Genomic DNA, 16,653 nt, shown 5'->3' on the forward strand with positions numbered 1-16,653 from the left:
TGTGGTTCAAACTGATTTGGAAAAAGCTACTTTCAAATTAGGTTTCAGCTTTGGCTCAAGCTGTTTTTAATTTAATGTTGAACATTTTCTCTTCATCAATTCTGATATGGAAAGTTACAACCCAACATACTTCCATCCTTTATCACAGTCCTTTTTTCTTGTGAAATATTAATTTTAGAACAATACAATAAATCAACTTCTTCAATACTTTTAAGAAAAGACATGATTTTCCCTTTCCAACGTGTCTAACTGTAGTGGTCTTTCCATTAACAAAGAAACACAATTAAAATCACACACAAATAAGTTTATTCACTTAATAAGTCATTAAAAAATATGCCACAACATTATCCTGTCATCCTCTTTGTCTTTTACGTCAGTAGTAACACCCATAAATATTTTTGTCAATATTCTGCTAATGTCTTATTTAATTGCTATTAAATAAGAAATTAAATTGGAATCACACATGAATAAGCTATGAGTCATTAAAAATTGTAGCACATATTCTGAAAAACAATGTGGAGCTTGTATGATATGCAAAACAAACCATCAAGCTCGCAATACATCCTATTGATCTGGTAGCTGTTGATCATGTGACTCGTGTAAGGTAGAAATTACTGATTACATAGTTTGATCATACTCCTAATCTGAATCAAAATATTCATCATTCAAATTTTAGCCAAGTTTTTAAACCTAATTACAGATATTTAAAAGAAAAAGATAAGTGTGTATGAAAAAATATTGGTTAAGAACCACTTGTCATGTTGGCGTAAAAGCTTTTGCCCACATGCAGAACACCACAGGGAACAGAAATCAGTTAAAGATTTTTTATTGAAGCAAAGTAATGTGATGTGGTGGGGATCCTGGGGTGGAGTCTGGAAGACAGCGGAAAACTGCGGAACAGGAGGAGATGGTGAGTTCGGGTCAACTGGGAAACGGGAGTTACAATGGGAATAGATCGGTTCTTACTTGGGAAAGAATGATCACAATCAGGGAGGTAGTCTGTGGGTTCCAGGCTGAAGTCAACGGATCCGGCTTCCATAAACGAGCGGGATCCTAGGCGAGGAGGCTGCGGTGGAGGGCGGGCAGGTAAGCGATGACTTGACGGAGGTATAGACTGAGAAACAGTTTCTTCCCCACAGCCGTCAGAGCCATTACTCCCTGCCGCCCCCCCCCTCTCCCACACATATCATAACCTCACAGTCACACATACATATCCCCCACCCCCACACAGCCATATTGTTCTGCACTTTGCACTGTCACATCATCTGTATTTTGCCATAATTGGACCTGCTGCTACTTCTTTGGTATGGTTGAGTGCCTTTAGTTAATTTTAGTTGTATATATTGTTATTACTATTGTGTGTTTGTTTATTTTATTATTGTATATATTTGACTTTTTGCACGGGAGTTGCAATAGAAATTTCGTTGAATCCTGTTCAATGACAATAAATGCTATCTATCTATCTAGGTCCGACTGCCAGCCGATGACAACTGAGAATCTTGAGATCTGACGGGAGAGGTGAAAACGGGACTCGGGCAACCAGTGGGTACCGTCCACGGCGTCACGAGGAGGGCTTTAACCAAAAAGCCAGGATGGAAGTCACTCTGGAGAATCCAAATCGTCTCGAGGAGTCAACGATTCCTGAAGAGCACAGAGGACAAAGAAGAGCTACTTAGAGGATAAAAGCTCAGAGGACTAGCTTCGAGGAGCTCAGTGTACCAAGCAGGTAAAACACTCCGGCGTCGAAGTGCTGGCAGTCAGCTTCTTTAACCTCCAGAGGATGATGAGATGATGACGGCCAGGTGCGTAAAACCCATGGGCGCGCCTCCCAGCTAGACAGCCTCTGGCTCCATCTAGTGGGCCACAGTGATGCTAGAGACTAAGACCAGGAAGAGGGGAAAAGAAAAACAAAAAGGAAAAAAGGACCAAGACCCCCAGAACCCGACACCACTGGTATGTGTCCCATCTAACAGAGAATGACCATGCATGCATGTATTAAGAAATAGTATGGTATGAGTTTTCTGAATAAAAAAAAAAGGATATGAAAAAAAGGTAAAGAAAACTTACCACCATTAAGGAGTTTTTGATTTTCATCAGGTGTGTTTATATCGGTGACTGGTTGATCTACACACAAAGATTCAAACATACACAGTAAATACAAAACTCAGTGCTGTTATCTGGTTTTGAATGAATATACCATTATACCTTAACAGAAGTATTCATTTTTAATGTATTATTTTAGGTGTATTCATGTTGTGCCATCTGTTATATAGTTGCTATTTGATCCAATTTGTTAAATAATTTTACAACATGGCCTTTTTTATTTTTCAAATCAGACCACTGTCACACTACTGTATGTGAAAAATGTAGTATGAAATATAATATACAATAATATACTATTCTGCACAAAGGTACCATTACTGTGAAATTTCCATAATTTTGATGCAGATGTCAATGACTGGACTTAAGCTCATGTTCCACTATGCACAGGCTCCATCTACACAGATGACAATATAATCTCCTCGGCATGCTGAAGCACATTTTACCTGACTAATATTTAGTAAAATTTAGTCACTTAAACTAAATAAAAACTTTGGTTTGACCTTTAAGTAAAAAACTAATTTGTCTAGTAAAAATCTGGGCTCTCAGCTGTTGAGAAACAATTGCTTCCTGGAGGCATGGACTGTGTTGAGGTATTAAATTTTACCCAATTGCTAACATTTGCCCACGACGTGTGTAATATGCCAGTTTGACAATAAGAAGCTACCAGGAAATTGCCCCTGTTAGCAATTTCCTGGAGCTATTTCCTGCTCCAGAAAATTGAGCAGGAAATTTCCTGCTCCAGGAAAATCTCCGGAAAATTGGAGAATTGGAGGTGGAGGTGAAATTGGAGTTTGGAGGTAGTTCAACCTCCAACCTCCAATCAGTGGAGGTGGAGGTTGAACCATCCAACCTCCTATGGCAAGCCGTTTTAACATAAATTCGGTTTCGTCTGACTATCCGTAATTACATTCCAGATATCTAAAATTGCATTTTGACTAGACCAAACTACATTCTGACTATCCGGAATGGTAATTTAAGATATCTGTATTTACATTCTGACTAGGAAGAATAATAATTCAAGATATCTTCAATTACATTTTGACTAGTCAAAATTCCTTTCAAGATATCTCAAATGACGTCACCGGATCCGTCATTGGAAGGGTCATACATCCGTAATTATAATTTAAGATATCTCGAACGTAATTATAACTAGTCAGAATTACAATTTTAGATATCTGAATTAAGAGATTGCGTCTAAGCCCCTCTTTGGCTGTACTGAGCTGTCCAAACAATTGCCTGAACATTCAATGGCGCTGGCAGTTTTGGACAAAATTGTAAGAAAATGCCACAATATAGAAAGAGCTCTTCAGTATGGGATATGCGGAGAGCGCGAAAATTGTGTACTTGAAGAATGCTTAAGAAATTTGCAAAGAATTTCTGATTTACTTTCTGCCGAAACAGACAATGCACTGAAAACCGGCTTAGGGGAGCTGAAAGTGCTACTATCGACCCATGTCCAAGCTGGAAGTGGGGAATATTCTGCAGCCCCGGCCAGTTCAGGTAATAACCAGATGTAGTTTTTATACTGTGGTAAAGCTATCTGCCTCTTCAGAAATTATAGTAAAGCCAGCCAGCTCTTGATTTTGACATGCTACACGGCACTACAGCTACCTCCTTTAGCTCCTCTGAAAATAAAAGCGCAACCCTGGTTCATGTCTGATTCACACTTTAAGTTGCTTTCCAGCGTCTATAAAAGTTTAAGCTTTGTGTTCATGCATTTGCAACAGGAAATTATGTATATCAAAATACATTTATACATTATGTGAAAAGCATTGTGTCACCCTTAGGAGACACAGGGACACCTGTAGAGGATAGAAAGATATAGACAGAGAGATAGAGAAAAACAGATGTATAAAGTAAACATTATGCTGATGCATTTGAATATGATTCTATTTTAGGTGGTCGAGGTAGACCAGCAATTCATATTACAAGAGAGCAGATCAACTTTCTTTTGGCCCAAGGACACACGGTAAAGAGGATGGCAAACATCTTTGGATGCTCAACATCATTTCTTTATAAGAAGTCCAAAGCACTTGGGGTACCAATCAGGGGAAGGTTGGCTGCAGTGACTGATGAAGACCTTGAAACTAATATCAGACAACTTCAATCCCTGTATCCAAATTCTGGGACTGAGGTATGGAATCTAAATATATTACTTCTGAACAAGTAATATGTTCAACAGTGGTGGTGCAGAATACTAATTATTTAATGTTAAGTGTCACAAATGATGATGATAAAAAAAAATCATTTATTTTATGACCAGATGTGAAATCTGAAACCTATATTTTGTAAAAGATTACGGTACTTTCAAAATGTAAAATTGTGTGATGGTTCGAAATAGTAAGACCAGATGTCCTTCACTGAACCAGATGATGCGAGGCTTGTTGCATGCACAAGGACTAGTGGTTCCACGGCGTAAGGTCCGTGAGATGATGGCTTGAATCAACCCAATGGCAACTGCAAGGAGGGGGAGCAGTGCAGTATCTCAACGTGTCTATCATGTGCCGTATCCCAACAGTTTATGGCATATTGATGGCAACATGCGTCTCATAAGGTATCTGAAAATATCAGGAATTTATTTCAGAGTAGATGACTTAGAACTAAATTCGCTATACACATTTGCATACATTATTCCTTATACATTTTTTGTATTTCCATTTAGGTGGGGCTTTGTGGTCCATGGTGGCATCGATGGATGTTCTCGCTTAATTACTTACTTGAACTGCAGCACAGACAATCGTGCCTCAACAGTGCTATTTCATTTTCTCAAGGCAACAGGCCTCTATGGCTTACCTTCTAGAGTGAGGTCAGACCATGGTGGAGAGAATGTGCAAGTGGCACTGGTGATGAACCTCCTTCAGGGCATTGAACGTCGGAGTCATCTAACTGGGGAATCCATCCATAATCAGAGAATTGAGCGTCTTTGGAGGGATGTGTTTTTACATGTTCTGGAACCATTTTATAGCACGTTTTATAATCTTGAAGATTCAGCCTTCTTGGATCCCAGCAATGATGTGCACAAACTTTCTCTTCACATAGTTTTTCTTCCTGAGATTCAAAGCCGACTAGAACAATTCAGAAAGGCATGGAACCACCATTCCTTGCGTTTATTACTAAAATAATAAAACACCAACACAAATCTGGACTGAACAGATGTTGGCAAACATGGGTGCCAACAGCACAGCAACTAACAACGTGTTTGGGGAAAATTCCAACGCACCAGAGACTCTTGAAGAACCTTTGCAACAGCATGGCCTATGGCCACTACCAACCACTGATGCTGAAGAGGTTCCTAGTGTAGTTGTAGAACCAACCCAAACTAGGCTCAGTCAGCAGCAACTTCAGTCAGTTAATCTTGCAGTCAATCATATTTCAGATCTGAAGGAGAAATACCAGGCCTGTTGTGCAGAAATAGCAAATGCTTTATTGATTTAAGTACATGTCACTATGTTTGAGGAGTGACAAACATCAAGAACATTTGATCAAATGCATTGTTATAAAGATACAATTACTACAAATAAAACTCAGAACTGATATGAGTATGTAACCTTACAAATTTAATTATAAAATGTTAAGGTGTTTAAAGACATGACAAATTAATTACACATTCTGGAGAGGGAAAGAACAATAAAAATTCTACTTTTGGAAATGTTCATGTAGAAATGACTAGTATATCCCAACCCCCTTTTCAAATTTATATTTTGGAACCTTTGAGCATCTTTAGAATTGGATTTTGTTTTTAATCCAAATGAGCATTACATGAACTAGAACAATCATTACAAAAGATTAAACTACAATGCCCATTTACACAGAAAAAACAAAAAAAAAACTTACCTAAGATTTTCCAGTGCAAAAATCACTTCAAATAAGTCACAAGTAAGATATAAGTAACTTTTTATCAAGATATGAGCTTGTTTTAAGTCATTGTTTCCTTAATATTGATGAAGAAGGACTTATTACATTGTCAGATTACTTCACTTATAGCAAGGGAAAGATGTCCAGTTATAAGTGAAATTAATATGCCAATGTAACTATTTTTTAAACAATGCTAAATAATTAGACTTAAAACAAGCTCATATCTTGATGAAAAGTTACATGTATATTAGTTTTATCTCTAGTGTACTAAGAAATTTGCACTAGAAAGTAGTCCAAAAATACTTGATAAGACCTTTTGTTTTTGCAGTGTGGCTCAAACATCCACCTTTAAATTATGAAACCAAAAAGTGGTTAATAAGACATCTATTCTTTGCAAGAAAAAAAAAGAAGAAGCAATTACATTACATTTCAATATTTTCCAAGTTTGGCCATTACATTACCCTTACTATAACTTGCTTTAAAACACTTAACTTTTCAAAACGTTCCAACTCTTTTTTAAAAGAACTGCTTATTACACTTAGCTGATTATGCAACACCAAAGGTAGGTGCCTGCAGCACCCCGTCTGTCATGTGCTTTGTGAAAGACTCATAGTCTGGGTGTACAGGAAGGCGGAGTACTACAAGGCAAGTATTTGCTTCTGGGAAGACTCTGTTAGCCTCATGGAGGAATTCAATTTTTGGACGATGGGGAAAGCCCAGTGGAGGTACTGTGGATGCTCCGGAAGCGAACTCCAGTATCATTTTAAGGGTAATGGGACTGCATTCTTCTTCTGAAAGACAAAATGTTGAAATTATGACCTTTGTTATAAGGTATCCAGTGTGTACGTACTCTTAAAGACATGGAAGAAAATGTGTTAAATATCTGTCCTTGTTCCTCCTCAATCTTGTTATATTGGTGGTGACAATGCATTTCTTGTTAGTAAATATAAATCAATAAACATTTTGAAGATGAAAAATGACTAAGCATGATCATTGTAAATAGTATGTAAAAGTATGCATTTATGCAACAAATTACCCAATATATATATATTCACTGGTAAATGACAGACAATTTCTATAGCAGCTTAATAAAAAGACTTTCCAGGAAATAGATTTTTCTAGTAATTTAACTGTTTTTGGTCCTGTCATTAATCATTTAAAAAGTCTGCCTCTGTACTCAAACTATGATTACTTCTTTTTGGACAGTGGTGATAAATAGGTCATAAAATGTAATTGATACAGATTGTGTTTACAGTATCACAATAATTGTACCTTCAATATCCACCAACCAGTCTCTCCAGTAGCATATGGTTTGATTTTCTATCCTCCTTTTATTGCTGCCTTGCACAGAAAAACACACTTGGAAAAGTGTGTTCAGGTCCCGTGCAAAGAGTGGTTTCTCCTTACAGACAAACAATTCATGAAAGACTGCAGGGTTTTTCTGAATCTCGTCTAGCACATTAAGAGTCTTCAAACCTTCCATAAACCTTTAAGAAATGAGAATATGGTCTTACTTTTAGAATACAAGATTTCTAATAGAAAAAATTAGGATCTTGCTTACTGTTGCAATGCAGTGCACACTCGGCCATTTACAAAGAAGTCTGCAGCAGATCGCACAAGGGAATCCCTCTCTTCCAGAGTAGTTACACGCCTTAATGCTCCAACAGTGCTCAGGGTATCTGCTGCCTGCATAATGGCTTCGTTTGCCTCCACGATTGTGTTTGTATCCTGAATCTAAAAAGAAAAAAAAGATGTGAAACTGAAATTAAGCTTATGATCAATAAACAAAATTCTTAAAATTGCTACTAACTTTGATCAACTGCTGTCTGAATGAATGGTTAACAACTTCCTCAACCAGGGTAGGTTGAGACAATGTGCCACAAATCTGGTCATACAGCCTTTGAGAGAAGAAATGTGGTCCAATGCCTCCATGCACCAAACAGACTGAAATCATTTTTCCAATACAGTTGTACATTTTTGACTCCAGCCCTAAAGAAAAAAAATGTTAGTTGACAATTTTCCATCGTTAAGAATTGGGAAGAAAAAAAAAAGGAAAGAATACTGACCACTAGTGTCCAAAGCTAGATGGCGGTCATTCTCACGCCCCTCAAAGACATTAGATTGATGAATGGCCCTCATTAACAGTCTTAGATACTCCCGTGTGGGACCACCTTCATAAACTGCCCCTTCAGCGTTGTCCTCTTCATCCACAAAAATAACATTCAGTTTTGCTGCTGGATCAAAACGGCGTCTTCTGAAGGCATGCAGGCTCCATTCTAAAATCCTGTCTCTGCACACATTTATTTGGTTGCTTGTAGGAGAGAAAGTCATATCAACCTTGCTGTATAGTTTTGCTAATATAGCCTGAAGATTTGTTCTGTAAAAAGAAAATAAATTTTATTGTTTATTGTTGGAGTAAATAATGGTTTGCAACTGTCAAAATTAATTTCATAAGACACTGCCAGAATATGCAATTTTGACTCACTCATCCAAAGGCAACTCTGGTGGATGTTGTGGAGACTTAGGTGGCTCTTTTTGGTCTTCCAGGATAATTATAGGTTGCTCAGTCAATGGAGAAGACGGAGGCAAATCTTGTAAAAATGAAAGAAAGATTCCTTTCACTAAAATTAGTGAATAATCAGTTTCATAATACATTTAATACACATGAAAATACGTATACTGTAATTTTTTGTCAAACCTAATTACAGACATAAGAAGGATAACTTTTCATTAACTTTTGCATTTTGATAAACTATTTTATGTTTCCTGATCCATATTTAAACCTATCTAAGTGAACAAGTACTCAGGTCCACAATTTTTCATCAGGCATTCATATCCACAAAATGCCATTTTACACACTCAAGCTTGAAACTGAAGACAGAACATTTTTGAAAGTTTAGAAAATGAAAGGGTGTAACATACTGGAACCAGAGGTGATCGCAGAATCCAGACCTACAAATAAAGACACATGTTGGTATATCTTTATACTTATAAACAGTGTGCTTGACATTTATACTTTCAATGTGGGACTAAGGTGAATGACAAAAGCATAGCAAAGATCTAAAGTACTTATTTGGATTGGAGGATGAATCTTTAGGGCAAAGAAAACAAAAACAGTTTTTAAAACTTTTAACAACAAACTGATCCACTAATACAATGAAAATGTAGATTTGATATTGGTAAAGAAAAGAGAATGTGATACAAAATAATAAAAAGCAAATGGCATAATAGATGGCAAATCCTTGCAAAAATATTTTTATTGAAATTACTGATTACATAGTTTGATCATACTCCTAATCTGAATCAAAATATTCATCATTCAAATTTTAGCCAAGTTTTTAAACCTAATTACAGATATTTAAAGGAAAAAGATACATGTGTATGAAAACACATTGGTTAAGAACCACTGGTATGTGTCCCATCTAACAGAGAATGACCATGAATGCATGTATTAAGAAATAGTATGGTACGAATTTTCTGAATAAAAAAAAGGATATGAAAAAAAGGTAAAGAAAACCTACCACCATTAAGGAGTTTTTGTTTTTCATCAGATGTGTTTTTATCGGTGACTGGTTGATCTACACACAAAGATTCAAACATAGACAGTAAATACAAAACTCAGTGCTGTTATCTGGTTTTGAATGAATATACCATTATACCTTAACAGAAGTATTCATTTTTAATGTATTATTTTAGGTGTATTCATGTTGTGCCACCTGTTATATAGTTGTTGTTTGATCCAATTTGTTAAATAATTTTACAACATGGCCTTTTTTATTTTTCAAATCAGACCACTGTCAGACTACTGTATGTGAAAAATGTAGTATGAAATATAATATACTGTTACGGCCAGTGGCCTTTTTCTGTGTTTGTTGTTTTTCAGTGGCTAATCAGATTGACTCCACCTGGAAGTGGGTGCTGCCCTGCTTGTCCTGTGTCACATCCTGAGGCCTACCGTGATTGGGTCATCAATTGCCGGCTCCACCAATCACTGTTGAGGCCTCCCTTTAAGAACCAAGGACATCCTGGGAGAAGGCGCGGCTGTTTCTTTGTTTAGACAGCTTGCCACTTTGTTAGGGGTTTGACTGCTGTAAACTTGTTTTGATAGCTCTGATAACCTTTGTTAGCTTGGATAGCTTGTGTCACTCACTTTGTCCCTTTGTGGGATCTTTGATTCTCTGTTAGAGATTTGTAGTTTGTTTTGTGTACCCTGTTCTGAAAGTCTATTTTTGCTTGGTTAAGTTCTTTGATTTACAACTGATTGTTTTGGGGTTTTTGTTTTGTTTAGTACCCTTTTGTTAGTCTCTACATTTTGACTATTGTTAATTTTTACCCCCCTTTATTTTTGTTGAACCCAAACAATAAAACCTCTAAACTGTTAAACCTTACCACCTAGGTTTCTTTAATGTTACTTCCCTTTCCCCTGGCCGAGCCGGGTCGTAACATATACAATAATATACTATTCTGCACAAAGGTACCATTACTGTGAAATGTTCATAATTTTGATGCAGATGTCAATGACTGGACTTAAGCTCATGTTCCACTATGCACAGGCTCCATCTACACAGATGACAATATAATCTCCTCGGCATGCTGAAGCACATTTTACCTGACTAATATTTAGTAAAATTTAGTCACTTAAACTAAATAAAAACTTTGGTTTGACCTTTAAGTAAAAAACTAATTTGTCTAGTAAAAATCTGGGCTCTCAGCTGTTGAGAAACAATTGCTTCCTGGAGGCATGGACTGTGTTGAGGTATCAAATTTTACCCAATTGCTAACATTTGCCCACGACGTGTGTAATATGCCAGTTTGACAATAAGAAGCTACCAGGAAATTGCTCCTGTTAGCAATTTCCTGGAGCTATTTCCTGCTCCAGAAAATTGAGCAGGAAATTTCCTGCTCCAGGAAAATCTCCGGAAAATTGGAGAATTGGAGGTGGAGGTGAAATTGGAGGTTGGAGGTAGTTCAACCTCCACCTCCAATCAATGCAGGTGGAGGTTGAACCATCCAACCTCCACTGCGAAGAGAGAAGTGCTGAGTCGAACGAGGCGGCTGTTAATTTTAATTCAATACCTGGAAAAACTACTTGTATTTATAATGCATATTTTAAACAATTTGTGTGATTCCTGATTTTGACATATTTAAGACAAATCAGCATTTTAAAAATACTAAATTAAATAGATACATAATGGGACTGAACTGAAATTGATTTTTTTTTACACAATTAACTCTACAACATCTTAGAGTCAACTTACAGTTTATAAATAAACATTATTTTGTGAAATTAAACAGAAAATAACACTTCCTTTGCTGCAGCAGATTAATTTCATTTGCTGGGTTTGGATCTCTGGAATTTCCATCTACAAATAAATATTAATTACAAACAACAGTATTTATGTGCTAGAATCTGTGTATTTGTATCTTTGCCTCATAAAAAATTATTTTGAAAGATATTGTTTGTTTGCCAGAGCTTTTGTCTGCGCCCACAAATACACAAAAGACATAAAGGTAAAACTGTGGTATTTTTTTTTCTATGTCATACTTCTTATAAGGTCCTCTTTTTATTTAAAACATACTAATGAACATTTTCATTTGGCTAACTCTGATCAACACTTTTAAGAAAATTAGGCATATTTGCCCTTACTATCTCATCTAACTATGAGCTTCTGTTTCTAGCATGATGCTATGTGATGAATGAGGTCGATGTCTATCCTGCAATGGACTCTACTAGAATATTTAGTTAGACCCAACCGAGATTGGTTTTAGCATTCAAGACTAAATAGAGCAGGGCTAAAGAAAAAATGAACATCTGTCAAGTTAAAAAGCATAAAATCTTTTCAAACTTTAAGGTTTACACTTTAGGACTTATAAAAGCAGACAAAACATTTTTGAGCTTAGAAAATCAATACATGTAACATACCTGTTCCAGAGGAGTCTGTGAAATCTATTAGTAAAAAAAAAAACAATGTTATAGAGGCAAATCTTGTAAAAAAAATATTCTTTTCACTAAAATTAGTGAATAATCAGTTTCATAATACATTTAATACACATGAAAATACATATACTGTAATTTTTTGTCAAACCTAATTACAGACATAAGAAGGATAACTTTTCATTAACTTTTGCATTTTGATAAACTATTTTATGTTTCCTGATCCATATTTAAACCTATCTAAGTGAACAAGTACTCAGGTCAACAATTTTTCATCAGGCATTCATATCCACAACCTGCCATTTTACACACTCAAGCTTGAAACTGAAGACAGAACATTTCTGAAAGTTTAGAAAATGAAGGGGTGTAACATACTGGAAGCAGAGGAGATCGCAGAATCCAGACCTACAAATAAAGACACATGTTGGTGTATCTTTATACTTATAAACAGTGTGCTTGACATTTATACTTTCAATGTGGGACTAAGGTGAATGACAAAAGCATAGCAAAGATCTAAAGTACTTACTTGGATTGGAGGATGAATCTTTAGGGCAAAGAAAACAAAAACAGTTTTTAAAACTTTTAACAACAAACTGATCCACTAATACAATGAAAATGTAGATTTGATATTGGTAAAGAAAAGAGAATGTGATACAAAATAATAAAAAGCAAATGGCATGATAGATGACAAATCCTTGCAAAAATATTTTTATTGAAATTACTGATTACATAGTTTGATCATACTCCTAATCTGAATCAAAATATTCATCATTCAAATTTTAGCCAAGTTTTTAAACCTAATTACAGATATTTAAAGGAAAAAGATAAATGTGTATGAAAACACATTGGTTAAGAACCACTGGTATGTGTCCCATTTAACAGAGAATGACGATGTATGAATGTATTAAAAAATAGTATGGTATGAATTTTCTGAATAAAAAAAAGGATATGAAAAAAGGTAAAGAAAACCTACCACCATTAAGGAGTTTTTGTTTTTCATCAGGTGTGTTTATATCGGTGACTGGTTGATCTACACACAAAGATTCAAACATAGACAGTAAATACAAAACTCAGTGCTGTTATCTGGTTTTGAATGAATATACCATTATACCTTAACAGAAGTATTCATTTTTAATGTATTATTTTAGGTGTATTCATGTTGTGCCATCTGTTATATAGTTGTTATTTGATCCAATTTGTTAAATAATTTTACAACATGGCCTTTTTTATTTTTCAAATCAGACCACTGTCAGACTACTGTATGTGAAAAATGTAGTATGAAATATAATATACAATAATATACTATTCTGCACAAAGGTACCATTACTGTGAAATTTCCATAATTTTGATGCAGATGTCAATGACTGGACTTAAGCTCATGTTCCACTATGCACAGGCTCCATCTACACAGATGACAATATAATCTCCTCGGCAAATCAGCATTTTAAAAATACTAAATTAAATAGATATATAATGGGACCGAGCTGAAAATTCTTTTTTTTTTACACAATTAACTCTACAACGTCTTAGAGTCAACTTACAGTTTATAAATAAACATTATTTTGTGAAATTAAACAGAAACAGAAACTTTTATTTTACTTTATTAACTATTATAAAATTGCAGATCAATATGCAACAACAGTCAGAATGTTGGTGCAAGAGTTTGGTAAAGTCTGACTTTTCTTCCACAACATAAATGCAAAGCAAAATGCATTTATAATTACAAGTCAGATGCAAATGCACTGTTTACACATACAATATGCTGAAAAGGTAAAAAGATAAATGGCTCCAGCATGAAAAAAATTGTTTTTTTAGCATTATTCGTTTTTCGTGTCATATTTAGATAAAGTAGATTTATATTTGAAACAGATGGGAAAGAGTGTCACAAAAAATGAATCTTTATTGTATTGACATAAGTATTATTCAACCTTGGCTGCAATATACGTTTTCAATTTCAATGTACTGGTCAACTGACATTTATTTAATGATTTTTGATTTATTTAGCAGAAATTAGAAAGGTTGGTTATGATTGGTTGAGTAAATGATGTCAATATAGTATTGAATAGAAATATCTCGGGAAAACATTCCCATTGCTGCAACTTTCACAGACACTGCACTAATGCAGAATCATACATAAATAATAAAAAAAAAAAGCAATTAAAAAAAATCCTACTTACCCTTCTTTTGGCTATCATGGTCACCATTGGCGCCTGCACATACAGAGATACATACATTTACAAGTATGGTGACTAAAACTATTTTAATTTAAGTGTATGACACTTTAAGGTTTACACTTCAGAAAAAAAAAGTTTTTTTACCAAAAAAAAAAAACATTTTTTGGTGAAGAAAATTAATGAGATGTTACTTACTGGAGGTGGTCACAGTATCTAGACCTAAAAATTAAGACATATGTTAGTATATCTCCTTAAACAGCTCAGTAAACTAAACAAACATTTTAGTATACATGACACTTGTACTTTAAACAGAGTGTGAAAGTGATTGACAAATGCATTGCAAAGAAATAAAGTACTTACTTGAATGAGTTGAGCCCTCAGGGCAATCTATTAATACAGAAACATTTATTAAAACACTTAACAACAAATTATTTATATATTAAATCCCCCAACCTAATGATCACAACCTGATAAGAAATATCTTTGGAAGTTCATTGTTTTAAATAATGCTTTAAAATAAATATATATATTCTTTTAGATAAAAATAAAACAACTCTATGACCATAGGTTTTTTAAATTAGCAGGGTTTTAAACAACAATAACAAAAATCTACAGATTATTCCTTTAAACATGATAGAAGACTTGAAGCCTACAGACTAATGGCATAATAATACAGATTTTCTGTAATGTGTGTATGTGCATTCCACTGGTTGGAAAAATCCAGGGGATGAATGTTAAGCCAGAGCTCAGAAGGAAACATTTTCATAAATTAAATATTTTGTTTCCAGATTTATCGTTAAACATAAGTGCTGGGAACAATGGTCAGTAAGTGGACAAGAGTTTCCGTCAGAGAGTCAACCACTTTAACAACTACCAGTGGTTGTATAAAGGAAGAACTGTGAATGCAAATACATTGTTTGATGTTGTAAATACGTGCATACACAGGGCATGTAGAGGAAATTTCATATTTTATATTGTATCGGAAAACTGACTTTTCCATGAAAATTATCTTAAAACGAATCTAACCAGCCTCATAAACTGATCATGTGGCCTGCTAGTAGCTGAATATGAAATCAATATAATATGCAGCAACAACTACATTATCCCTGCATATAACTCATAAAATTTAATGTATGAATATAACCGGCTGGCTTCCAGAGTTTTCCTTGTGAAAACCAGAAATGAATTCTTGATTTCTTGTTAAACCTTATGCATTATGCACAACAACTTTTTGATGGAGGTGAAGTTCAATGGATCAAAAAGCTCAGTATAAAGTAAAAGCTACTTGAAAAATGGAAATTAGTCTATGTAATGATGGACTGTTCAGCCACTCCGTATGACTTATGATATCTCATAAAGTACATAATAAAATAATAATGATCACTGTTCCTGAAAAAGAATCTTAAAATAATTTTTTCTGTGCAACTGAAACACTGTATATGTGGTGTTTAAATAATTGTAAATGTAACTTTCAGTCATTTCAGTACATTTTATTAAAAGTTAATCTGTTATCTTAATGAACATCCAGTTACGAAACAAAAGGTATACAAGTGATCTTTAATGGATAAAGCGGAAAAAAATCTTACCAAGTCGGCGTGTCTTTTTCTTAAGGTAAATAAGTATCCCACCAATGGCTGCAACCACAATCACAATAGTGACAGCAGCACCAATGGCGATGGGCATATTTTCATTGTCTTCCATAATAATGTGATCTAAAACAAAACAAACTTCATGTTAATTTTAGTTCACTTTTAGTACTTCTGTGGATTTTAATAAACAAATTACTAGACATACAATCTATAGTAAGATTGTTTGTCTATAGGTATTGTGATTGGTTGATAGAAGAAACCAATTTTACATACATATATTTGTTTCATATACAAACAAACAATGGGAAACTAAAAGTTTCTCACCCCATTTCTCTTCAACACGCATTTTAGAGGCACGATGATTAACTTCACAGGTGTAGATGGAAACATCAGACTTCAAAATCTCTACATGATCTCTTCTCTGGAAGGTGTTGTCATTATTTGGGAGAACTCCAGTGGTCACCAACCCGTCCTCTTTAGTCAGGACACGTCCATTTCTTTTGATATACAGAGTGATGTCCTTTGGTAAGAAACCCGTAGCCAGACATGTCAAAATTGTGTTTGTCTCAGACTTGGCTTTACGAGTGAACAAATGCACTGTAGGTGGACCTGATGAGGGAAAAATGGAAAAGTTTGTTGTAGGATAGACAACATATATGGCAGAAATTTTAATCAATAACATTTTCATAGTCATATGCTTTCATTCATGAGATCATTTAGGCACCTAAAACATAAAAAAGCCTTTTTTTTTAAATAAAGTTTCTCTTTAAAGTACACCAGTTTAAAAGTTTTCAAAACAACTGATTGTTTTGTTTGACTTTGTTCAGGAAATTATTTTTAAGCAAATCTAAGATAAGCATATTGTTGGGAGAGAGCATATGGAAAAAAATAAACAAAAATATTTAGGCAAGAAAATATACAGTATACATACTGGCTTTTAGAAGCTGCTCTTTCCCGAAGTCTCTAAACTTGCTCATCCATTCCATGCACTCCTTCT

The 16,653-nt window shown here is 34.8% G+C and overlaps 1 protein-coding gene and 2 long non-coding RNA genes across 3 annotated transcripts in view; all 3 read right to left on the bottom strand.

The window, feature by feature from the left end:
* Positions 1 to 810: 810 nt before the first annotated feature.
* On the bottom strand, positions 811 to 1,102 carry LOC116730857 (uncharacterized). Its single transcript, XR_004341426.1, has 2 exons — positions 967 to 1,102; positions 811 to 872 (listed from the first exon to the last, which is right to left on the bottom strand). It is a non-coding gene; the product is annotated as an uncharacterized LOC116730857 (long non-coding RNA).
* Positions 1,103 to 1,465: 363 nt separating this feature from the next.
* LOC116730858 (uncharacterized) lies at positions 1,466 to 2,432 on the bottom strand. Its single transcript, XR_004341427.1, has 3 exons — positions 2,422 to 2,432; positions 1,720 to 1,950; positions 1,466 to 1,641 (listed from the first exon to the last, which is right to left on the bottom strand). It is a non-coding gene; the product is annotated as an uncharacterized LOC116730858 (long non-coding RNA).
* A 3,072-nt stretch (positions 2,433 to 5,504) lies between these two features.
* LOC116730854 (uncharacterized) overlaps positions 5,505 to 16,653 on the bottom strand; it is an 89,901-nt gene continuing 78,752 nt past the window's right edge. Inside the window, exons 48-61 of the mRNA XM_032580375.1 lie at positions 14,263 to 14,286; positions 14,071 to 14,103; positions 12,867 to 12,923; positions 12,420 to 12,437; positions 12,269 to 12,298; positions 11,882 to 11,905; positions 11,268 to 11,321; positions 8,524 to 8,549; positions 8,444 to 8,490; positions 8,025 to 8,335; positions 7,769 to 7,947; positions 7,520 to 7,692; positions 7,231 to 7,445; positions 5,505 to 6,749 (exon numbers count right to left, since the gene is read on the bottom strand). Of these exons, the coding sequence (XP_032436266.1) occupies positions 6,505 to 6,749; positions 7,231 to 7,445; positions 7,520 to 7,692; positions 7,769 to 7,947; positions 8,025 to 8,335; positions 8,444 to 8,490; positions 8,524 to 8,549; positions 11,268 to 11,321; positions 11,882 to 11,905; positions 12,269 to 12,298; positions 12,420 to 12,437; positions 12,867 to 12,923; positions 14,071 to 14,103; positions 14,263 to 14,286 (1,436 nt within the window). The 3' untranslated portion in view covers positions 5,505 to 6,504. The remainder of the gene's footprint in view (positions 6,750 to 7,230; positions 7,446 to 7,519; positions 7,693 to 7,768; positions 7,948 to 8,024; positions 8,336 to 8,443; positions 8,491 to 8,523; positions 8,550 to 11,267; positions 11,322 to 11,881; positions 11,906 to 12,268; positions 12,299 to 12,419; positions 12,438 to 12,866; positions 12,924 to 14,070; positions 14,104 to 14,262; positions 14,287 to 16,653) is intronic.

This window comes from Xiphophorus hellerii, chromosome 13, assembly GCF_003331165.1.
Source record: "Xiphophorus hellerii strain 12219 chromosome 13, Xiphophorus_hellerii-4.1, whole genome shotgun sequence".
In the NCBI taxonomy this organism is placed as follows: Eukaryota; Metazoa; Chordata; class Actinopteri; order Cyprinodontiformes; family Poeciliidae; genus Xiphophorus; species Xiphophorus hellerii.